The sequence below is a fragment of the Elephas maximus genome, chromosome 16 (assembly GCF_024166365.1).
Source record: "Elephas maximus indicus isolate mEleMax1 chromosome 16, mEleMax1 primary haplotype, whole genome shotgun sequence".
In the NCBI taxonomy this organism is placed as follows: Eukaryota; Metazoa; Chordata; class Mammalia; order Proboscidea; family Elephantidae; genus Elephas; species Elephas maximus.
The window spans coordinates 48,213,451-48,239,318 of record NC_064834.1 but is presented as its reverse complement, the minus strand read 5'-3'; the positions used below and the strand labels follow the sequence as shown (position 1 = coordinate 48,239,318).

The window sequence follows — 25,868 nt, the reverse complement described above, 5'->3', positions numbered from 1 at the left end:
CAAAAGAAGAAATTGAAACCATCCCATCCACTGCTGTCGAGTCGATTCCGACTCATAGTGACGCTGTGGGACAGAGTAGGACTCTCCAGCAGGGCTTCCAAGGCTGTAAATCTTTATGAAAGCAGACTGCCGCATCTATCTCTGGCAGAGTGGCTGGTGGGTTCTTACCACTGAACTTTTGGTTAGCAGCTGAATGCTTTAACCATGTACCACCAGGGCTCCTAATGGAAACCATAGTGGGGAAAAACAGGAGAATGTGAAAAAAAGAGCCAACACTAAATAAATCTAGAAATGAAAACTATACCCATTGGAACTGAAATGGAATAAATAGTATATTGAACACAACTGAAGAGAAAATTAGTGAAGTAGAAAATAGATACTAATAAACCACTCAAATTGCAGCACTAATAGATAAAGAGATAGAAAAGGTCAAGAGACACAGAGGATAAAAAGAATGTTCAGTGTATAATTAGTACAAGTTCCAGCTGGTGAGAAAACTCACGTAGAGAGCCTAGTAAAGAGGCAATAACTAAGGGAATAGTAAATTAGAATTTTCCAAAATTTGAAGGAAGATGTGAATTTTCAAAGAATCACACTGAGTTTCAAGCAGAGAAATAGGTAAATCGACATTTAGACAATCGTAATGAAACTGAGGACTATCAAAGACAATGACAGAAAGAAAACAGAACAAAAGACAGATTATGGGTGAAGGAATGACCTTTAAATTAAAAGAACATCTTGCAGTGGCAACAATGCAGACCAAAATACATTAGAATAATATATTTGAAGTGCTGAAGGAACAAAATTCTCTATACCTGTCAACTTAGAATTCTATATATTCCCCACTAAGCTTTGTTTTAATAAAGATATTTAAAGAATTCTGGGAAGATGATGGGGTAAATAAACCATCATTCTGACCCTCCCCCACAAATACAAAAAGAAAGATAAGGAAATGGTGTTCAGCTTTGAGAGACTCTGAACTGGGGAACAGAAGAAAGCAGCAGTGAACTGCAGACAGGCAAGAATCAACAAATCAACGAGTCACATATGGTAGGAAAATTGCTTCTCCCACCATCCCTGCCCCTTGCCCATTCATGTGGGCAGCAGGCTGCTGTGAACTGGGGTAGTGGCCCCAGAAAAAGAGATTGTTTCCCTATTTACCACAGCCCCTGCCTGTACAAAGAGACAGGACCTCAAGCTTCTGTCCTAAAATCAATAAGGTAGACCTCCTCAGGGGTCCGTTTGGAGTGTGCCAGCACCTCCCCCACCCAGACACTGCTGGTTGCAAGCCTACTGTGAATTGTTACACAAGGCCTGTGCAGTGGAATCTGCCCTCATAGTCAACACTCTACCTGCCTCCCTGCATATCCCGTAACTCAGGCCTCTGAAACCAACAGGCCAAAAATCCTGGGAAGTCAGCTCTGGTCTGTCTGCTTTCCCTTTCAGTCAGTGCTGAGATTTGCTGACTGAGGCTGCTCTGAGTTAGGAAGCAGGATCCTTAAGTGGAGGCTGCACTCACAGCCAACAATCTACTGGGGGCACTCTGACAGCAACAAGGCAGACCTCTATGAGGATCTGACCAGAGTGTGACACCCCTTCCCCCACCTGGTAATTGTTGGTTGCCAGGCTGTTGCAGACTGCTACAGAAGGCCCCCACAGTGAATTCTGCTCCCATAGTCAGTATTCTGCCTACTTCCCCGTGCACCCCATAGCTCAGGCCTCTTAAACCAACAGAGCAGACCTCCCTGGGGATCATTTTGGGTCTTTCTACTCCCCCTTACAGTCAGTGCTGAGAACTGCTGACTAAGGCTGCTGTGTTCTTGGAAGCAGGCATCTTGAGTAGAAGCTAAACCCAAAGCCAGCATGCTACAGGGCAGGCTCTGATAGCAACAAGGCAGACCTCCCTGGGGGTTCATTTGGAGTGTGACTACCCCTCTCCCAACTGGTGACTGTTGACTGCTGGACTGATACAATCTCTTACAAAACATTCCCTACATTGGAGTGAGGAGTTGGGTTACCTAAGTGGAGACTGCTCCCGCAACCACCACAGGGCCATTGGGGCTCTGAAACCAACAAGACAGATCCCTTGGAGGTCCTTCTGGGGAGTGCAGTCCATCCTTCTCCTAAAATGGAGGAAAGCCTGCCTGTGTTTCCCCTGAATGGCCCCACAGAGCAGGGAAGAAAACCTCGGGCAAAACCAGAGGGCAAAACCACTCCCAAAGGGGGCTTGCTGAATGTAGGTATAGGTTTTCCGGCTAAAAACATGATTGCAGAGAACAGAAGGGAAGGGAGGAATAAGTAGAGAGAGGGGACTGCGCCCACTGGTGGCCAGATTTATTAATACGTGATATCCTGCCTGAGTGGCAATGCCTGCTGGTGGACAGACTGACCATAGTATGTTCTCTGGTGTGCTGGAGAGATTGAAAGTTGAAAAGTGAGATCTGAAACTTTCAAATCCCAATTAAACCAGGGAGGGAGAAGGAGCTGTCACAGAGAGGGAGAGGAAATGGTAAACAAAGGCCAAAGGCTCTGCCCACCTAAGAGTTTCTTGCAGAAAGTAGTGCAGGAAAAAGCAGCAAATACTGGGGAAGACTGAAAAAGTTAAGACTCTCAAAAATTTCAGTGCCTCAGGGGTTTCAGGACCATGATTTCAGGGGACATCGAAGTCAATTGGCAAAATAAAATCTATTAAGAAAACATTCTGCATCCCACTTTGAAGAGTGGCATCTGGGGTCTTAAATGCTAGCAAGCAGCCATCTAAGATGCATCAATGAGTCTAAACCCACCTGGATCAAAGGAGAATGAAGGACACCAAGGACACAAGGTAATTACGAGCCCAAGAGACAGAAAGGGCTACATGAACCAGAGACTGCCTCAGCCTGAGACCAGAAGAACTAGATGATGCCTGGCCACAACTGATGACTGCCCTGACAGGGAACACAACAGAGAACCCCTGAGGTATCAGGAGAACAGTGGGATGCAGACCCCAAATTCTCATAAAAACACCAGACTTAATGATCTGACTGAGACTAGAGGACCCTGGCAGTCATGGTCCCCAAACCTTCTGTTGGCCCAGGACAGGAACCATTCCTGAAGCCAACTCATCAGACATGAATTGGACTGGACAATGGGTTGGAGAGAGATGATGATGAGCTACTTGCATCAGGTGGACACTTGAGACTATGTTGGCATCTCCTGTCTGGAGGGGAGATGAAAGGGTAGAGGGGGTTAGAAGCTGGCAAAAGGGTCACAAAAAGAGAGACTGGAAGGAGGGAGCAGGCTGTCTCATTAGGGGGAGAGTAATTGGGAGTATGTTGTAAGGTGTGTATAAGTTTTTATGTGAGAGACTGACTTGATTTGTAAACTTTCACTTAAAGCACAATAAAAATTATTAAAAAAAAAATTCCAGTGCCCCAATAAAAAATCATAAAGCACACAAAGAACAGAGAAACAGTGGCCCATTCAAATGAACATGACAAAGGGAGTAAAGCAAATCTAAGCCTGATCAAGTAATGAAAAAAATGGAAGGTTATAATACAACAACATTAAATATAATTAACAAACTAATGGAAAACACAAAGAGCTAAAAGAAATTATGAAAACAATACAAGAACAAAACGAGGATCTAAATATAGAGATATTGCAACTGAAAGGGACAACTGAAATGAGAAACACAATAGAAGGACTTATCAACAGATTTAATCAGGCAGAAGAAAAAATCATCAGTTTAGAGGATGAGATAGCTAAAATTACAGACACTGAAGAACAACAAGAACGGAGGCTAAAGAAGTCTGAGCACAGTTTAGTGGAATTATGGGACAACAACAAGAGACCTAATCCTTGCATCATGGAAATTCCAGAAGGAGACAAGAGAGAGAAAGGGACAGAAAACATATTTGAAGAAATAATGACAGAAAATTTCCCCAATCTGACGGAGGACATGTATCCACAAATCCAAGAAGCTCAAAGAACCCCAAACAGGATAAACCCAAAGAGATCTACACCAAGATACGTCCTAGTTAAAAACCAAAAAAACCAAACCCATTGCTGTGAAGCCAATTCTGTAGTTACACACTCTCAAAAATTAAAGATAAAGACAGAGCCCTGAAAACTGTGAGAGAGAAGCAAACAATCACATATGAAGGATCCCCAATAAGTTTAAGTAAAGTGCTGATTTTTCCGCAGAAACATTGGAGGCCAGAAGGCAATGGAATGATTTTTAGTGTGGCGGGGGGGGTAGTGGAGGTGGGAAGCGGGAACTGTCAACCAAGAATACCATGCCCAGTGAAACTATCCTTTAAGAATGAGGATGAAATTATAACATTCCCAGGCAAACAGAAACTGAGAGAGGTCATATCCACACATGAGCCCTACAAAAAATACTGATGGGAGTTCTGTAGATGGAAGAGAAAAGCACTAGAAAGTAATCAAAGCTATACATGAAAAGAAAGATCCTTAATAAATGGAAATGCATGAACAAGTATAAGGACTAGTAATAAGGCATTCATGATTGATAATTCTAAATATTTTGTCTTCAGGTTTTCAAATAACAAATATATAAAAGGCAAGGATAAAATTATATTACAGGGCACATGAAATATAAAGATGTAATTAGTGATAACAACAAAGTTGGGGAAGGGGAGGGGGATGGTATAGACATAGAATTTCTTGTATGTTACTGAAGTTGAATTGGTACCAACTTATCCTAGAATGTTATAAACAAGCACTTAGATGTAATATTCATGGTCAACACTAAAAAAAATATTAAAAAAATACATAAAAGGAAAGGAAAAGGGAACCAAAAAAGCTCACTACAAGAAACCAACAAAACACAAAAGCAAGCAGTACTAATGGACAAAGACAAAGAAGGCTTCAAACCAAAAACCAAACCCACTGCCGTTGAGTCAATTCCGGCTCATAGCGACCCTATAGGACAGTGTAGAACTGCCCCATAGAGTTTCCAAGGAGCGCCTGGCAGATTTGAACTGCTGACCTTTTGGTTAGCAGCCGTAGCACTTAACCACTACGCTACCAGGGTTTCCAAAGAAGGCTTAAGACACATAAAAAAAAAAAATAACAAAATGGCAGAAGTAAGCCATTTCTTATCAGTAATTACAGTGTTTGTAAATGTACTAAATGCTCCAATCAAAAGTCAGAGAGTGGCAGAATGGATTAAAAAAAAAATCATCCAACTATATGCTGTTTACAACAGATGTGCCTTAAACCCAAGGACACAATAGGCTGAAAGTGAAAAGATGGAAAAAATATCCCATGCAAATAATAACCAAAAGAGAGCTGAGATGGCAATCTTAACATCAGACAAAGTAGTTTTTAAGACAAAATCTGTCAGAAGAGGTAAAAATGGGCATTATATAATGAATGACTCGACGGCGCTGGGTTTATAATGATAAAAGGAAACCCTGGTGGCATAGTGGTTAAGTGCTACAGCTACTAACCAAAGGGTTGGCAGTTTGAATCCACCAGGTGCTCCTTGGAAACTCTATGGGGCAGTTCTACTCTGTCCTATAGGGTTGCTATGAGTCGGAATCGACTCGATGGCACTGGGTTTGGTTTTGGTTTTTATAATGATAAAAGTCAATTAATCAGAAAGATTTAACAATCATAAATATATATGCACCCAACATCGGGACCTAAGTATATAAAGCAAATACTGGTAGAATTGAAGGGTGAAACAGTACTAAAATAATAGTTGGAGACTTCAGTATACCACTTTCAGTATTGGACAGGACATCTAGAAAGAAGATCAACAGGGAAACAAAGGACCTGAATGACATTATAAACGAACTAGACTTAACAGGCATATATAGGACACTCCACCCCAGAACAGCACAATATACATTTTACTTCAGTGCACATGGATCATTCTCCAGAATAGATCATATTTTAGATCACAAAGCAAGTCTTGATAAATTTTAAAAAGACAGAAATCATACAAAGTATTTTTTCTGACCACAAGCTAGAAATCAATGACAGAAAACAAGAACAAAAATGAAAACCTGAAAAACACACAATCATATGGAAATTAAACAACACACTATTAAACTAACAGTAAGCCAAAGAAGAAACCAAAAGGGAAATCATGAATTTCTTAGAGTCAAATGAAAATGAAAGCACAAAACTTATGGGATTCAGCAAAGGCAGTACTCACAGAGAAACTTATAGCAATAAATACCTACATAAAAAAAGATCTCAAATTAACAGCCTAACTAGACAACTCCAGGAACTAGAAAGAGGAAACTAAGCTTAAACCTACAAGAAGAAAAGAAGATCAGAGCAGAAATAAAACCAAAAACAATAGAATTAAAAAAAAAAAAAAGAAGTTGTTTCTTTGAAAAGATCAATAAAATTGACAAACCTTTAGCTACACTGAAGAGAAATGATATAAATAACAAAAAAAAAAAAAGAAAGAAAGAAAGAGGGGACATTACAACTGACCTGAAAGAAATAAAGAGAATTATAACAGACTATTATGAACAACTATATGGCAACAAACTGGATAACCTAGATGAAATGGACAAATTCTTGGAAGCACACAACCTACCCAAACTGACTCAAGAGGAAATAGAAAGTCTTGACAGACCCATAACAAGTGAAGAGATTGAATCAGTGATCAAAAACCTACCAACAACAACAACAAAAAAAAAGTCCTGTACCAGATGGCTTCACTGCCATGACCAAGTGGGATTTATTCCTGGAATGCAAGGATGGTTCATCATTAGAGAATCAGTCAACATAATACACATCAATAGAACAAAGGAAACGAAACACATGATCATCTCTATGGATGCTGAATAAGCATTTGATAAAATCCAACACCCTTTCTTGATGAAAACCCTAAAGAAGATTGGAATAGAAGGGAAATTCCTCAGTATGATTCAGGGTATATATGAAAAGCCAACAGCCAACGATATACTTAATGAAGAAAGATTGAGAGCTTTCCCCTTGAAACCAGGAATAAGACAAGGGTGTCCACTCTCATCAGTTCTATTTAGTATTCTATTAGAAGTTCTAGCTATAGCAATAAGACAAGAAAAAGAAATAAAAGGTATCCAGATTAGAAAAGAAGAAGTAAAATTATCTCTGTGGATGATATGATCCCAAATATAGAAAATTCCAAAGAGTCCACAAGAAAACTTCCTGTGCTAGTAGAGGAATTCAGCCAAGTTTCAGGGTACAAGGTCAACAAAAGAAAATCAGTTGGGTTTTTATACATCAGCAATGAGAAATCTGAAAGGGAAACAATACCATTTACACTAGCATCTAAGAGAATAAAATACCTAAGAATAAATCTAACCAGGGATGTGGAGCACTTATGCAATGAAAACTGTAAAACACTGCTGAAAGAGATTAAAGAAATAGTACAGCCATTGTGGAACAGTGTGGCAGATCCTCAAAAAACTATAGAACTACCATATGATCCAGCAATTCTACTCCGAGGTATATATCCAAGAGACTTGAATGCAGAGATTCAAATAGAGACTTGTACACCAGTGTTCATTGCAGCACTACTCACAATAGCCAAAAGATGGAAACAACCTAAATGCCCATCAACAGATGAATGGATAAACAGAATGTGATACATATATACAATGGCATACTACTCAGCCAGTAGGAGAAATGAAGTCTTGTTACAAGCTACAATATGGGTGGGGCTTGAAAACATTATGCTGATTGAAATAAGCCAATCACAAGAGGGCAAATATTGTATCATCTCACTTACATAAAAGACAAGAAAAGGCAAATGCATAGAGACCAAATTTTAATACTGGTTACCAGGGGTGGGAGGAGGGGCAAAAGGGGGATTAACAGTCATGGAAAAATTGTATTGATTAAGGATAGGGTTGCACAGCCAATTATTGTAATTGCTGTCAATAAGTTGTACACTGGTAAAAAAAAAAAAAATTGAGTTGGTAAAAGTTGTGTGATAGACGTATTTACAGCAATGATAAAAAAGAAGAAGAAGAAGAATATAGCTGCTGAGGTGGGATTTAGTTCATTGGTTTGGTGGTTTAGGGTCATGGTTTCATGGGACATCCTAGTTAATAAGCCAAATAATGTGCTTAGTGCTTCTGTTCTACTTCCCAGTTCATTGTGTAGTGCCTAGGGTCTTAAAAGTTCGCAAGCAGCCAACCAAAGCAGAAAAATTGCTTTCTATTCACCTGGAGCAACAGACAAGAAGGAGAGTCAGGAATAGGAGGACAATATGGAATGTGTGGCTAATTGCCTCCATGAACAACTGCCTCCTTTGCCATGATATCAGAAAAATGGAATGGTGCCTATCTACCATTACTGAACATTTTGATCAAAGACTCCATAGAATAATCCTGATCAAAAGGCGGGATAAAGAATCTCAAATTTTCATGGACTCTAGACTTTCTGGAACCATGGAGGGTGGATGAACTCCTGAAATTACTGCCCTGAGATAATCTTTAATCCTTAAACCAAAAATATCCCCTGAAAATCATCTTAAAACCCAACAATAACAATAGTTTAGCTTAACTAGTAAAAAACGTCTGCCTTGAGCGTTATCGTTTTTTAAGAACTACCTATATGGGATCAAATTGACAACAGCAATTCGATAGATTAGGTGGGAACCTTAGGGAGCAGTAAGTTTACGTTAATGGGGGAGGAACAACTCAGAAAAGGAGGGTGAGAATGATTGCACAATTCAAAGAATGTACTCAATGTCACTAAATTGTACGTGTAGAAACTTGAATTGGTATATGTTTTGCTGTGTATATTCTCAGCAGCCAACAACAACAAAATAAATAAAATTTAGAAAAAAAGATATTGACAGAGTTTAGTATCATTATGGAATAACTAATAAAGCATGTATTTCCAGGAGGGAAAATAGTATGCAGAAAGTAACAGTGAGCAAGGAAATGGGGGAATATTTAGGTAGATATAAATCTAAATTGCAAACAAACAAACAAACCAGAAATAATGGTGACTAATTTGTGAAGTTAAAAGTCAGTAAACAATAATATGAAAATATGGAGGATTTTTTTTAATTTACAAATTAAAGTATTTTAAAGTCCTTGTACTTTTCAGAATGAGAATGGAGATTCTGGTTTCTTCAGATCTGTCTCCTAGTTTACCAATTCTTTATACTTTGTTAAGCCAAATATGCATGTTAAAAAAATTAAAGGCAATACTAAACAACCATTAAAAGGGGGTAATGGAAATAAAGAAAAAAATCTTAATTCAATAGAAAGCAGGAAAGGAGAAAGCGGGAAGGGAGGAAACAACAAGAAGAAAACAATGGCAAATAGCACAAAATAAAAGGAAAGCAGTAAATCCAGGTATATCCATTATAACAATAAATTTAATTCACCTGTTCAAAGAGAGATTCTCAAATTGGACAACAAAATTGCTAGCCACTTGGTATTTATAAGAGAAACACCTAAACCTAATTACACTTATATGTAAAAATCCTCAACAAAGTATTAGAAAATTAAATTCAACAGTACATTAAAAAAATATATACCAATACCCCCCCCCCAAAAAAAACATTGCTTTTGAGTCGATTCTGACTCATAGTGACCCTGTAGGACAGAGTAGAACTGCCCCATAGCGTTTCCAAGGAGCAGCTGGTAGATTCAAACTGCTGACCTTTTGGTTAGTAGCCAGACACTTAACCACTGTGCCACCAGGGCTCCATGCCAATACCAAGTGATAATAATCCCAGGTATGCAAGTCTGGTTCAACATTCAAAAATCAATCAATGTAACCCATCATATCAACAGGCCAAAGAAGAAAAATCATATGATCGTGTCAATTGATTCAGAAAAAATTGACAAAATCTAATACCCATTCATGATAAAAACTCTCAGCAAGTTAGGAATAGAAAAGAATTACCTCAACCTGGTAAAGAGCAGCTACAAAAAAGACCTACAGTTAACATTTTACAAATTTATAAAATTTACAATTTATAAAAACTGAATACTTTTTACTAAAATCAGGAACAAAGCAAGGATGTCCACTTTTACTATTCTTATTCAACATAGTACTTGAAGTTGTAGCCCCAGCAGTAGACAAGAAAAAGAAAAAAAAGGCAGACAAATTGAAAAAGAAGAAATAAAACTATACCTATTTGCATATGACATGTTTGTCTACGTAGAAAATCCCAAGGAGTCTTAAAAAAAATCCTAGAACTAATAAGTGAGTTCAACAAGATGACAGGACACAAGATCAACGCACAAAAATCAATCACATTTCTATGGACTAACAATAAACACACAGAAATCAAAATTTAATTTAAAACACAATACCATTTACAGTCACTTCAAAAAAAACGAAATAAATATACACAAGACATATATAGTATATATAGTACCTATATGCTAAAAATTATACAATGCTGGTAAAAGAAATCAAAGAAGACCTAAAGAAATGGTGAGACATACCATGTTCATGAATTGGAAGACTCAATATAGTAAAGATGTCAATTCTTCCAAATATGTTTTTTAGGTTTTAATGAAATCCCAAAATCCCAGCAAGATTTTCTGTAGCCATAGATCAGTATATTCTAAATTTTATATAGAAAGACACAGGCCCTAGAATAGCTAAAACAATCTTGGCAAAGAAAAATAAAGCAGAAAGAACCACTCTGTCAGGTATTAAGACTTCCTATATATTTTTTATATATAGCTACAAAAGGAGCCCTGATGGTGCAGTGGTTAAGTGCATGTGATGCTAACCAAAATGTTGGTGGTTTGAACCCACCAGGTGCTCCACAGGAGAAAGATGTGGCAGTCTGCTTTTGTAAAGATTACAGCCTTGAAAATTCTGTGGGGCAATTCTACTCTGCCATCAGTTGGAATAGCAGAGGGTCATAAGTCAGAATCGACTCAGTGGCACTCAGCAACAACATATAGCTATAATGATCAAGACAGTGTGGTATTGGCAGAGGGACGAACACATAGATCAATGGAACACAATCAAGAACCCAAAAAATAAACCCATGCAAATATGCTCAACTGATTTTGCAAAAGCAATTCAATAGAGGAAAGATAACCTTTTCAACAAATTGTGCTGGAGTAAATGAACATCCATAGGCAAAATAATAATCATAATAACTTTGACAAAAATCTCACACCTTATACAAAAATTAATTCAGAATGGATCATGGACTTACATGAAAAATGTAAAACTATAAAATTTTAGAAAAAAAAAAGAAAATTTTTGGAATCTATTTTTAAGGCTAGGCAAAGAGTTCTTAGACTTAACACGAAAACACAATCCATAAAAGGAAAAATTGACAAATTCAACCTTAACAAAATTAAGAACTTTTGCTCTGTGAAAGTTCATGTGAAGAGTATGAAAAGACAAGCTACAGAGTGGAAGGAAATATTTGCAAATCACGTATCCAGCAAAGGACTAGTATTTAGAATATATTAAAAAAAAAAAAAAAACTCTTAAAACTCATACATTTAAAAACAAACAAACAAATCTAGAAACAATCCAATTAGAGAATGGGCAAAAAGCATGAATAGACATTTTACCAAAGAGGGTGTACAGACGGCAATAAGCACGTGAAAAGATGCTCAACATCATTGTGATTGTTTTTGTTGTTAGGTGCCCTTGAGTCAATTCTGACTCATGGTGACCCTGTGTGTACAGAATAAAACTGTCCCACAGGATTTTCTTGGGTGTAATCTTTATGGTTGCAGATCACCAGTTTTTCCTCCCACAGAGCTACTGAATGGGTTCAAACTGCCAACATTTCAGTAGGCAGCCAAGTGCTTAATCATTGTGCCGCCAGGGCTCCTATCATTATGTTAAAAAAAAAAAACAACCCTTTGCTGTTGAGTTGATTTCAACTCATAACGACTCTATAGGACAGAGTAAAACTGCCCCATAGGGTTTCCAAGGAGTGCCTGGTGGATTTGAACTGCCTTACCTTTTGGTTAGCAGCTGTAGCTCTTAACCACTACGCCACCAGGGTTTCCATCATTGTGTTAGGGGAATGCAAATCAAAACCGCATGAGATATACCATTTTATACTCACTGGGATGGAAAAAAAAAAAAAAATTTTTTTTTTTTTTTGGATGGCTATGATAATAGTCACAATAAACAGAGAATAACAATTGTTAGTGAGGATGTGGAAAAATTGGAACCCTCATACATTGCTGATGAGAATGTAAAACAGTGCAGCCACTTTGGAAAACAGTTTCACAGCTCCTCAAAAATTAAACATAGAGTTACCATAAAAAAAAAAAAAAACCCAGTTACCATATGACACATCGATTTCACTCCTAGGCACCCGTATTTTTATGCAAATAATGCGTGGCTTCTACGTTTGTTTGCCAACCATGCCCCTCTGCCCCAGGTGTTTTCATAAGTGCTCTATGCTAATTTTTTACAGCAACGTGTAAAAAAATTTACATAGTGGCGCATAGGAAAATACCTCATGGGGGGAGGGCATGGTTGGCAAACAAACATAGAAGTCATGCATAATTTGCTTAAAAATACGGTATATACTCAAGAGAATTAAAAACGTGCGCACACAAAAACTCGTATGCAAATATTCATAGCAGAAACAAACTAAGTGTCCATCAAATGATGAATGAATAAACAAATGTAATATATCCATATAATGGAATATTGTTGTTGTGTGCTGTTGAGTTGATTCCGATTCATAGTGATCCTATATGACAGAGTAGAACTGTCCCATAGGGTTTCCTAGACTGTAATCTTTGTATGAGCAGACATCCAGGTCTTCTCTGAGTGACTGGTGGTCAGAACCTCTAACCTTTCAGTCAGCAGCTAAATGCTTAGCCATTGAGCCAAAAGACTCATATAATGGAATATTATTTAGCCATAGAAAGAAAGGAAGAAATGAAGTACTGATTCATGCTACAACATGGATGAACCTTGAAAACGTTATGCTGGATGAAAGAAACTGGACGCAAAAGACCACATAGTGCATGATTCCATTTATATGACATGTCCAGAAGAGGCAAATCCATAAGGACAAAAATAGATTAGTGGTTTCCAGGGGATGCAGGGAGAGGAAATTACGAATGACTGCTAACAGGTACGGGTTTTTTTGGGGGGGGGGGTGACGGATATGTTCTGGAATTAGATAGTAGTAATGACTCTATAAATATACTGAAGGCCATGGAATTGTACACTTTAGAAGGGTGAATATTATGATATATTAACTACATCTCAATTAAAAAAAAGACAAAGTTAGAAAAGGAACTACAAAGTAATATCAATGAAAATAGAGGAAAGTAATAAAATAAATAATAATAATAATCAACAAAACCAAAAGCTGATTCTAATGAGAAAAAATAAAAATATTAAAGAGAAAATGCCTCAAGTGAGAATCATGAGTAACTCGAAGCAAGTAGACTAGAAGCAAAACCTTCAATAGTCCTCAAAGATAATAAAACGAATGTGGATTCAATTCTTTGGTGGCCACAGGTTAAGGAATTCTATTCCATCTATTTTGCTGTCTCTTAACCCTCGGTCTCAGAATCTTAAATGAACCTCCACTTGTTTCCCACATCCCGCTCTTAAAGGTCCAGACGGTGGAGAGACTTTTTCCAGTAGTTTTTTTTATCTACTTCCAAAAAACCAGTCATTGAGAAAGCACGACTCTACTCTGACACTCATGGTGTTGCCATGAATCAGAATCAACTTGATGGCAGCTGATTATCTTGCAAAGAATTTATTTTCCCAGAGTCACACTGGACCACTTTCTTGTCGCATAAGCCCAGTTATTTCCAAAATTTGCAATATTGGTGGTATTTGGCTAAGTCAGGGGGTTGGCTACACTTGTTCCCTAGATGCTCATAGCTCTGAGAAGAAAGCACACCCCTAAATTGTCTCCAGCTTGGTCCAGAGGGCTGTGAGTTGTCTAGGCGCAGTGGGTCCTGTGGCCCACAGGCTGCTGTCAGCCTCCTGGGGACTCTTCTAATGTCTCAAACAAGCCAGAGCTCCTCCTATTATGGGCCCTGATCACTTCCTCTTCCCTTGTCTGGAAAACTACCAACCATGGGACGGACACTGGAGGTCATGGTCCCTGGACCCTTTGTTTGCCCAATACTGGAACCATTCTTGAAGCCAACTCTTCAGACAGGGATTGGACTGGACTATAAGACAGAAAATGATACTGTCGAGGATTGAGCTTCTTGGCTCAAATAGACACGTGAAACTATGTGGGCAGCTCCTGTCTGGAGGTGAAGTGAGAAGGCGAAGAGGGACAGGAGCTGGTTGAATGGACACGGAATACAGAGTGGAAAGGAGGAGTGTGCTCTCATTAGGGGGAGAGCAGCTAGGAGTACATAGCAAAGGGTGTGTAACTTTTTGTATGAGATACTGACTTGATTTGTAAACCTTCACTTAAAGCACAATAAAAGAAAAACAAAAACTACCACCCATGGGCTCAAAATCACTAAGAGGTCCAATACCGCTTTTTAGAACACTTGTTTTTAACACTCCTTCTGCTAATCTGAATGAAACTGGTGGGTAATATAACCTGGACCATAATACACAAGAGGAATAAAAGGACAAAGTAAATGGAAATATGACTGTCTTGCAGATGGCAAGGAGAATACCACACTTCCACAGAGCCCTGGGACCTTGAATGCTGTAGCTGAGACCTTCTCTCACCGGGTCCGAAGAGCCACAACCTCAAGGACAGAGAGGATCTGGCCTGGAGGGGTCATCCCCTATGTCATCGGAGGGAACTTTACTGGTCAGTTGCCACTAATGGGGCCTGCTTTGGGGCTGAGTGGTTTGCCTCCATAGGGTGAGAGAGTCCTCCAGAGTCCTCCGAGGAAGGACTCAGGTGGAATTGGGCAGATATGCAGGGCCACAGCAGTTCTACAGGCTAATGCTCCATTACCTACAGGGCCTATTCTACCAGGCCCAGGATACTGCAGTTTCTATTGGGGCTATGTCCTCAAAGATGGCCACCTTGGCCTTGAGGCTTCATGAAGGGGTTGATGTATGACCCTGGTCTCGAAGGACAGGCCATGTTTGCGCAATGGATATGAGAGGACGAGCGTGAATAGCTACACGTGATGGCAAAACTGTCCTCTGGGTAGAAGACCACCCTGGGCTTGGTCTCCTGCCACCACCCACCCAAGCAATACTCTACACAGTAACCCAAGTGGGCCAGTAGATACAGTGGGACTGCTGGGTCCAAATCCAGCACTTACACACCCTGGGCCAAGTTACTGAACCTCTCTGTGCCTCAGTTCCCTCATCCATAAGTGGAGATGCTAATATTTTCTACCCTTTTCAGCTATTTTAAGGATCCCTGGTGGCACAACCATTAAGCCCTAGGCTGCTACCTGAAGCCTGGTGGTTTGAACCCACCCAGTGGCTCCTCAGGAGAAAGACCTGGCAAACTACTCCTGTAAAGATTACAGCCTAGAAAACCCTATGAGGCAGTTCCGCTCTGTCACGTGGGTCATTATTAGTCGAAATAGACTTGACAGCATCTAACAACAAGGGTTATTTTGCGAATCAAACAAGTTAATACAGATAAAGCACGTAGAATAGTGCCTGTTGCTGTCGTTGTTAGGTGCTGTCAAGTTGGTTCAGACTCCTAGTGAACCTAGCGAACAGAACGAAACACTGCCCGGTCCTGCGCCATCCTCACCATCATTATGCCTGGCACATAATAATATGTAATTATTTGCTGTTAGTATTATTATCTTTAAAATATGTAAATCACCGAGCGGCTTACCATTGCCACCAGAATGAAACCGAAGCTCTTGACTGTGGCCCCAAACAACCCTTGCCTTCCTCTCTTACCTGGTCCTCAACCCCTCTGTCCCCCTCAGTTCCTGTTCTCAAGCTGCACCAGCCCACTTTTCTGTTCCAGAACATGCATGCCTCTTCGACTCCTGGGGTCCTTGCAGTTGCCCTTCTCTCTGCCAAGACTGTTTTTTCCCCAGATCTTTCCTTGGCTGGCTGCTTCTTATCATTCAAGTCTCAGTTCAAGTAACATGTCCACAGAATGGCCTTCTTTGACTCCCTTCTACTCCTGCCAGCTATTTTCTCCTACCGTTACCTGACATTGTCTTACTTGTATTTTTGATTCATTTATTTTCTGTCTCCACCCAGGCTCTGTGTGATGTGAGGTGCTTTTTTCTGTCTAGTTCTCACTCCCGTACCTCCAACACCTAGAACAGGACCAGGCACGTAGTAGGCACTCAACAAACATGCCCAGAGCAGGCCTGAAGCCAATATTAGTTAAGTGCTGGAGTCTAAACCCACCATGAGCTACCTTTTCCAGGCTCTCAAGGTTGACAGCATTTATAAATCCTTTCTCTGTGATTTCTGTGAAAGGTGGTTGATGAAGCAGATGCACTCATGACTTGTCAAAGCCATTGAAAGCCACTGATGAGTAAGACAGGAAATGAACTGTGAAGACTTGACAATGGGGTCCTGCAACCCAGGTGTTGGAAGAGAGCATGGAGCTCCTCCCACTCACGCCCCTCTTTGTCTTCTCTTCCTGGTAGCACTCAAGCAGTTCCTTGTCACTCTAGCATTAACCAAGGGCCTTCTAGTGCCAGACCCTCAATTAGGTGCTGGTGATAAAGAGATGACTAAGACTTTGTCCTGCCTTCTAGAAGCTTCCAGTCCTAATAGGAGAAAAAGATGTGTGCGGCAAGAATTGAAATGTAGGAATTATAAACAGCTACGAACTTCTGCTCTTTGATCTTACCTATGTTCTCTCAGCATCTGGTCTGCTTTTCTGACCAAAGATTTGTACTACCTTTATCAAACTTACTAATTGCATATGTAGAACTTTGTTTACATAGAGGTTTTATGTTATCCTATAACTGGTAGAATTGCTGTTTGATGAGAGATTGAGCTATGAACAATTTGAACCAAAAGTCTCAAGACGTAAAATAAAAAACGAACAGCTAAGTTATTCTTTATTCTACATGTATTTTTTTTTAAAAACAATATGACATTGCACCCACATCTTCTAGACTATGATGGGAGCCTCCCCTAGTATTTTCCTTGCTGAGAGGTTTTTCTAGAACTCATCTCTAACTCCCCCGCCCCTCCAGTCCACAAATCCCTTGCACTTCCAAAACAACTGTTTTTCTAGATTCTACTCTTGGACTCTAGTAAACATTGAAATAGATTTCTTCCTACCAGCTTGATAGATTTGAAAGTGAATGCTTATTGCTTTTGCATAACCATCATCCTGAGGTTTACAACTGCTTTATTCCTGCTCTCAGACAATTTATTTGATTCAACAAATTTCTAATCAAGGAACTATAGAGAAAGTATGAAATTAACCTGTTTTCAAAGGCCTTGTGGAAAATTGGGCTCAAAGTTCCCCTAGAAAACACAGAAACCCCATGTAAGGGTACCAGGGATGTATGTGCAAATAGAATTTTAGAGAACATGGTAGCATCCTCCTATAGGTATAAAATAAAATGAGGGGTGGGAGGAAGTGCTGGGGAGCTGACTGCCCCATACTTCAAAAGCCTACAATTTCCAAATTGAAAAATCTAGTAAGCTTTCTTTTTTTTTTTTTTTCTTGTTTTAATGTTTAGAAAAAATACTTTCAATACAGAAGAAAAATTGAGAAGCCCAGGATATTATGAAAATCTGTTTTTCCCTGCCTACCTAGTCCATGCTTTCGCAATTTAGGAAAGTTACGGGGTTAAACGCTTAGCTGCTAACCAAAAGGTCGATGGTTCAACCCGACCCAGCGGCAGGAGAAAGACCTGGTGATCTGCTTCGGTAAACGTTATAGCCAAGAAAACCCTGTGGGGCAGTTCTACTCTGTCATACGGGGCCACTATGAATCAGAATCGACTTGACGACACCTGGTAACAACAACACGCTGTGTTCTTAGCAAGAAACATCCTTATTCCTAGTACGTTACTCTTCTGGGCCATCAGAACAAGGTTTTTTTGTTCATCAGAACAAGGGTTGTCTCAACCAGCATACCTTAAAGCATCTAAAGAACATAAGGACCCGTGAGTGAAGAGATGAGCACTTGCCCTGTCATTTCAGGAAGCCAGAGAGCCATTTTTAAGCAGGCCATGAGACACTGGGAGAAGCACACCTGTGTGACCTTCATTGAGAGGACCGAAGAGGAAAGCTTCATTGTGTTCAGCTACAGGACCTGTGGGTAAGTACTGTGGATTGAATTGTGTCCCTCAAAAAACATGTGTTGGAACCCTGTGAATCCAGTTCCATTTGGGAACAGGGATTTCTTTGTTATGTTAACAAGGCCATGTCAGTGTAGGAAATGCCGCAAGCCTGATGACTTTTTGAAATATAAAAAGAGAAGATTAGACACAGAAAGAAGCACGAGTGGAGGAAAGATGGAGGCTAAACAGAGATCTCCAAGGAGCCAAAGAACGCCCAGGCTAGAGAAGCTGAGACGAGGGTTTTCCTCCAGATATGACAGAGAACATGACTTCCCCTAGAGTCGATGCCCTGAATTTGGACTTCTAGCCTCCTGAACTGTGAGAAAATAAAATTTCTGTTCTTTAAAGCCACCCACTTGTGGTTTTTCTGTTACAGCAGAACTAAGAAGTAAGTGAAAGCAAGGCTGCCTCAGTGGAACTTAGAGGCAGACAAATTTGATGAGTTTTGAATCTTCTCTCTAAAATCAAGTATTGTATTTTTATGCAAATAATGTGTGCCTTCTATATTTGTTTGCCAAAATCACCGGGCCCTGTGAGGTATTTTCTTAAGCATATGATGCCATTTTTTTTTTAACAGCAATATGTAAAAAAATTGGCATAGCTGCACTTATGAAAATACCTCACTTCATAATGAGGAAAAAAACCTGTTGCCATGGAGTTAATCCCAACTCATGACAACCTCATGTGTGTCACAGTAGAACTGTGCTCCATATGATTTTCAAGAATTGATTTTTCAAAAGTAGTTCACCAGGCCTTTTTTCCGAGGTGCTCCTGGATGGACTCAAACCTCCAAACTTTCGGTTGGCAGCCAAGCACATTAGCCATTTGCACTACCCAGGAGTTCCTCATGATGAGAAAGGATACAAGATACAATGAGAATATAACTGTCTTAAATCTTCCTTAAGAGTCATAAAATAAGCTCCAGGGAAATCAACAGAAACTCTAACAGCTGGAGTCTTTATTTTATTTCTGTCAGCCTGAGTAGTTCAATGTCAAGTTGACCAAAAAATGAGTAGAGATTTGTAGAAGATCTTAAAAATATAATTAATAGAATTGATTCTATAGGTCTACCGAATTCTGGTCCCCAGGTGGTGCAACAGCTAACCTAAAGGCTGGTGGTTCGAACCTACCCAATGGTACCATGGAAGAATAGGCCTGGCAATCTGCTTTCATTAAGAAGATTACAGCCAAGAAAACAGCAGTGCTTCTGTGTAACACATGGAGTTGGCCTAAGTCAGAATCGACTCGACAGCAACTAACAAAGCAGATTCTATAGCCTAATAACAGAAAATACATTTTTTTTTTTTAAGGTACCTATTGAACATTTACAGACCTTGACCATCTATTAGGCATTAATCCATCCATTAAGATGGATTCTAAAAGGCAGGAATAGCATTAATATATTATGTGATTACAAAGCAATGAAACTGGACATATTAACAAAAAGAGAATACATGCCCCTCCATTACCTAGTAAGTTAAAAACTTCCCCCCACCTTTTTCTTCTTTTACAATTCTTAGGTCATAAAGAAATCAGAATTAAAGTTGCAGAATGTCTAGATAGAAAATAACCATAATGAAAGCCCTACAGTTCAAAACCTAATGGCTATGGCTAAAGCTTTGTCCAGAGGAAAGCCCGCAGCCTTAAATGTCCACGTCACAAATTAAGAGCAGCAATAAAATATTTAATTCAAAGAAGTTAGCAAAAAACAAAAACAAAACAACAGCGAAAACTCAAACATCACCACAACGAAGTATACCTAGTGAGCACACAGGGAAACAAGCAAGGTAAAACATCGTCGGACTAATACATTCAAGAGTGAATTCTTTGAATAAACAAACGAAAAACAATAGATAAACCACTTGTTACTCTAAAACAAAAAAGTGACAGTGCGGAAGTACATAAAATTAGAAATGAAAAAGGGAGAAATAGTCACAGATTCAGCAGAATCATAAAAAAGTACTTCGCAAAGCTCTAGGGCAAGTAATGTGAAAATTTGGATAATGTGAATGACTTCAAGGTAAATATAGTACTGACACAGACCAATAACTTTGAAAGAGATTAGAAAGTTGAGGGAAAAAGCTATCTTCCCCAAAGCACCAAATCCGGAGTTTCACAGGTGAGTTCTTCTAAACCTTCAAGGAACAGATTTTTCTGTCCTATTTAAGTGTTTTAGAGCATAAAGGAAGAAGAACCTTTCCAAATTAGGGAGTCATCATGGCATCACTGCCCAAATCATTGGCACCCAAACAGAGAAAATTCTAGAACTATTTCACATATAGTGTCTTAGTCATCTAGTGCTGCTATAACAGAAATACCACAAGTGGATGACTTTAACTAAAAAATTTATTTCCTCACAGTAAAAAAAGCAGGCTACAATTCCAAACTGAGGGCATCATCGCCGGGGGAAGACTTTCTCTCTCTGTCAGCCTTCTCATCAATCTTCCCCCAGACTAAGAGCTTCTCTGCGCAGGTACCCCGGGTCCAAAGGACACACTCTGCTCCTGGCACTGCTTTCTTGGTGGTACGAGGTCCCCAACTCTCTGCTTGCTTCCCTTTCGTTTTATCTCTTGTAAGATAAAAGGTGGTGCTGCAGGCCACACCCCAGGGAAACTCCCTTTACATTGGATCAGGAATGTGACCTGAAGTTACATCCCACCCTAATCCTCTTTAATTACAGGAAGAGATTATGATTTATAACACATAGGAAAATCACAAAATGGAGGACAACCACACAATATTGGGAATCAAAGCCTAGCCAAGTTGACACATATTTTTGGGGGACACAATTCAATCCATGACAGATAGACATTGAAAATCCTAAATAAAATGTTAGCACATAGAATTCAGGAATACAGTAACAGAAGAGTAGGCTGTCTGTAGGCGTATATAAGGAATACAGACTTAGTCAACAATAGGAAATCTGTTCGTACGATTCACCATATTGGTAGTTCAAAGGAGAAAGGCCTTGTTCATATCTCAAGAGATGCTAAAAAGACATTTGATACAGTTCCACAGACTTTTTTTTTTTTTTTTTTTAAAGTACCCACAGTAGAACAGGAATAGATGTCATGAACAGATCCTTGGCTTACAAAAAATAAATATTATAAATATATATTATGTATATACAAGACTAATTTCAAATCAAAAGCCAACATCATGTTTATCAGTGATGATACTAGAAACATGTCTATTTGAAACAGAAACAGCTGAAGAAGTCTATGATCACCACCGTTTTTTAATGTTGGTTTAGAAATACTAGCTAATGTAATTAGACAAGAGAAAGAAATAAACACTGTAAATATTGGCAGGGATGAAATGACATTTGCTCTGTTTGAAATATCAATGTGATTTTGTGCCTAGAAAACCTAGAAAATCAATTGAAAAATGATTAGAAACAAAAGGAGAACCTACTAAGGTGACTGGTTATAAAATTAATAAACACAAAATTAACTGCTGTTCTTTATACATGAAATAACTTGGTATACTTCTATAATGGAAAAATATTGCAGTTTTAGCAGAAACATAATGGGCAATGTATCAAAGAATAAGCTTAAAAAATGCAAAAATGCACCAGACATATAGGAAAAAAAAGATAAGACTCCAAGGAAAATTAAAAAAAAAAAAAAGTAAAAATGGAAATGCATACTATTTGCTGGCATAAAAATACTCAATGTAATAAAGATATCAGTACTCCCTAAAATAACTATAAATTCATGCCATTCTGATTGAAGCACCAACATTTAGATACATGTATGTGCATGTTACTATGTATTTTTTAGAACTTGAACAAATAATACTAGACTTTATCTGGACAAATAACCATGTAGAAATAGCCAAAAAAATCTCAAGAGAAAAAAACAGTAATGGCAGAGATAGGGGAGGGCCTAGTAGATGGAGCCTGGTGGCGTATCCAACCATGTAAAAAGCCAAAACCAAACTCTTGTTATTGCATTGATTCTGACTCATGTTGACCTCATGTGTAGGGTATTAAAATGCAAAATGAATATAAAATTTTAAAAGTTTAGAACTTAAGAAAAAATAGATACATGGGATAAAAGAAAGCTCAAAAATGAATATGCCTATACGTGAATTTACGTGGCATTTCAAACTAGTGAGAGAAAAGATGGATTAGTCCAACTGGGATATTTGAATATTGGGATCATTAGATAGCTCATTGTGCTAAAAATAAAGCTGGATTACTATCACACTTTTTACACCAAAAACCATCCTAGTTGGATCAAAGATGTAAACATTAAAAAAAAAAAAGAAACCAGGAAATATTGGAAGGAAACAAAGACCAGTAACTTGTTGCCATTGAATCAACTCCAACTCGTGGCAACCCCACATGTGTGTAAGAGTGGACCTATGCTCCATGGTGTCTTTAATGGCTGATTTTTTGGAAGCAGATTGCCAGGACTTTCTTCCCAGTTGCCTCTGGGTGAACTCAAATCACTAACCTTTGGTTAGCAGCCAAGAGTGTTAACTCTTGGCACCACCCAGGGACTCAAGAAGGAAACAAGGCTGGACATATATGTAATATTGGAATATGAACGGTCTTTTTAAGCAGGATATAAGAAAATTAAGAAATTTTATAACACTGAAATTTAAAACTTCTATATAGCTAAAGGGGAGGGCCCCAGTGGTGCAGTGGTTATTTGCTCAACTGCTAAATAAAAGGTTGGCAGTTCGAACCCACCAGCAGCTCTGCGGAAGAAAGATGTGGCAGCCTGCTTCCATAAAAGATTACAGTCTTAAAAAACTTATGGGCAGTTCTGCTCTGTCCTATAGGGTTCACTATGAGTTGGAATCGAAGGCAATGGGTTTTAGATATGGCAAAAGTAGAACAAACATAATACATAAACAAAAAAGAGAGTTAAATGAGAAATAAAGTGAGAAAAATATTTGCAACACCTTTGACAGTCCAAAGATTAGTTTCCCTAATTTACTAACGGCTTTTATAAATCAATAACAAAAAGATGGACAACCCAAAAGAAAACTGGGGAAAGATGTGAAAATACAAATGTCAGATAAAATACATGAGCAACTATCTAACCTCAATATAGAGAAATATGGCTTTTCGCCTATCTAATCAGCAAAAATAGTTTGATAAAACCAGTGTTGACCAAGGTGTGAGAAAATAGGGTTTTTAAATATACCATATAGTTAAAAATATATGGTTTATTTAAAATATATATGAGTAGATATAACATTTTGGAGGTGCAATTTGACAGGATCTATTAAAACTTCAAATGCACGTACCCTTTTATCCACTGACCCTATCGTTAGTAATCTACCCCACCACAAGTAAGTATGAATCTGAAGGTTTCTGTGTTTTGCTTTTTCTTCCTGTTGTTTTTGTTTGTCTCCCTTTCCCCTGTGGTTTTGTTCAAATTGCAAAAACTGAAGTTAGCCTAAATGTACATTAGCAGGAGACTGGTTAAGTCAATGTTAGAACTATGCAGCTTTGAAAACAATGAGGCGTGTATATATGCATTATAAACAGATCTCTAAATTAAGGAGGAAGAGAGCAAAATGAAGAACACAATGCATATTATATAATTTTTTTTAAGTTATATACATTTATGGATATAGAGATGTATTAAAATTTTCTGGAAGGACACCCAAGAAACTGTTAACTTTGGATATCTTGGAATCTTTGGATAAAGAGATTGAAGATGGGATGAGAGAATTACACTTTCATTTTATATCTTTTGGTCTGTTCACTCTTTTGTAATTTGTGTTATTGTTAGGGGCTGTCGAGTCGATTTTGACTCATTGTGACCCCATGTGACAGAGTAGGAACGTCCCATAAGTTTTTGTATGCTGTAACGCCCCGGAGAAAGAAATTTAAAGGGCCCATAATCCCACTAGACAGGTGACCTCTTTTGTTGTTGTTGGGTGCCATCAAGTCGATTCCCTTGTGACAGAGTAGAAATGCTCCATAGGTTTTCCTCCCTGTAATGTTTACGGGAACAGGTGGCCAGGTTTTTCTCCCATGGAGTGGCTAGGTGGGTTCAAACTGCCAACCTTTAGGTTAGCAGTCAAATGCCAGGGCTCCTTAATTTGGGCTTGCATTTCCTTTAACGTTTAGTAGAGGTTTTCTAAGAAGCCCCAGTGGCACAAATGGTTAAGTGCTCGACTGCTAACCGAAAGGTTGGGAGTTCAAACCCACCCATCCACTCCATGGGAGAAAGACCCTGTGGTCTGCTTCCACAGAGGTTACAGCCAAGAAAACCTTATGGGGCAGTTCTACTCTGTCACAAGGGAATCAACTTGATGGCACCTAACAACAACAACAGAGGTTATCTGTGTGGTGGGATTATGGGCCATTTAAATTTCTTTTTTATGCCTTCCTGTATTAGGAATAACTAATAAATATTATTTGAAAAAGTGATTGTACCCAGAAAGGGAGTCATCTCTAAGGCTCCTCTATTAATGGCATCAAGATCTGTGCTTTTTGTTGTTGTTGTGTGCTGTGGAGTAGATTCCAACTCATAGCGACCCTATAGGACAGAATAGAACTGCACCATAGGGTTTCCTAGGCTGTAATCTTTATGGGAGCAGATTGCTGGATCTTTTCTTCCACCATGGAGCCACTGGTGGGTTTGAATTACCAACTGAGTGCTTAACCATTGCATCACCAGACCCCCTAATGGCACTTTCCCTGTCTCCTCTCCTTGTCATCAGAAATGGGCCAGCAGAGACTGAGGGTGGGAGGGAAGGGGGTGTAGGGTATGAGGCTTATTCTGGGAAGAAAGGCCATATCTTTCTTCAGATTATCAAAAGACTCTATGACCACCAAAAAGGTCAAGAACCATTTTGGAGGGTATTTCTGAATTGCATGGAAACTCAGGAAATGAGAGCGTGTTCACCTCTGAAATTCTGTGTTTCTTTTACATACCACACACAGACACACACACATTGGGGAAGCATTTGCCTCTTGATATTCTCTGACCTGCTGACCTGGGCATTTCTGCACTTTTCCAGCTGTTGTTCCTACGTTGGACGCCGAGGAGGAGGTCCGCAGGCCATATCCATTGGGAAAAACTGTGACAAGTTTGGGATTGTGGCTCACGAGCTGGGCCACGTGGTTGGGTTCTGGCATGAACACACCCGACCAGACAGAGACCAACATGTCACCATCATCAGGGAAAACATCCAGCCAGGTAAGGAGGCCTGTGTGGAGGCTGGAAGGCAGAAAGGCGGTATCTCCACAGAGTCAGCAGAAAGTGTTGGAAAGCAGCTGCTAGGAGCTAATTTACTAAGTATGGAGGCAACAGGTCTTTTGTGAAGACATTTGTCACCAGCACAGCCACTCTACATTTGTGGTCCTTCGTGGGAGGCCATCTGCCATAGCTTGTAGGTTAGAGCAGGATCAAAAAGATTTTCCATGTTGTAAAGGACAACCAATCCAACTCCATTTCCTAAAAGGAACAGAATCCATCAGAACACAGCTGCAGCATCAAAGCCAAAAAAAAAGAGATCTCCTGGTTGATTTCATGAATTATTTTTGCTGACTTAGGCAACATATCTTTTCCCAACTGAAATCCACTTGGGACACATGTACATGTAAAAACAGTGCTTCTTGGCAGAAGTAAAACATATTCTGCCGCAATGCAGATAAGTGTCTAGATTTTTAAAAAATGCCTTCTCATGTCAAATAATTATTATTTATAAATATATTTAGAATTTACATATATA

At 39.1% G+C, this 25,868-nt stretch overlaps 1 protein-coding gene across 1 annotated transcript in view; it reads left to right on the top strand.

Annotated features, from left to right (window-relative positions):
- Positions 1-25,868, top strand: part of TLL2 (tolloid like 2) — a 163,761-nt gene that overhangs the window by 88,928 nt on the left and 48,965 nt on the right. The window contains exons 4-6 of the mRNA XM_049855846.1: positions 14,573-14,728; positions 18,025-18,142; positions 25,155-25,333. Coding sequence (XP_049711803.1) covers positions 14,573-14,728; positions 18,025-18,142; positions 25,155-25,333 — 453 coding nt within the window. The remainder of the gene's footprint in view (positions 1-14,572; positions 14,729-18,024; positions 18,143-25,154; positions 25,334-25,868) is intronic.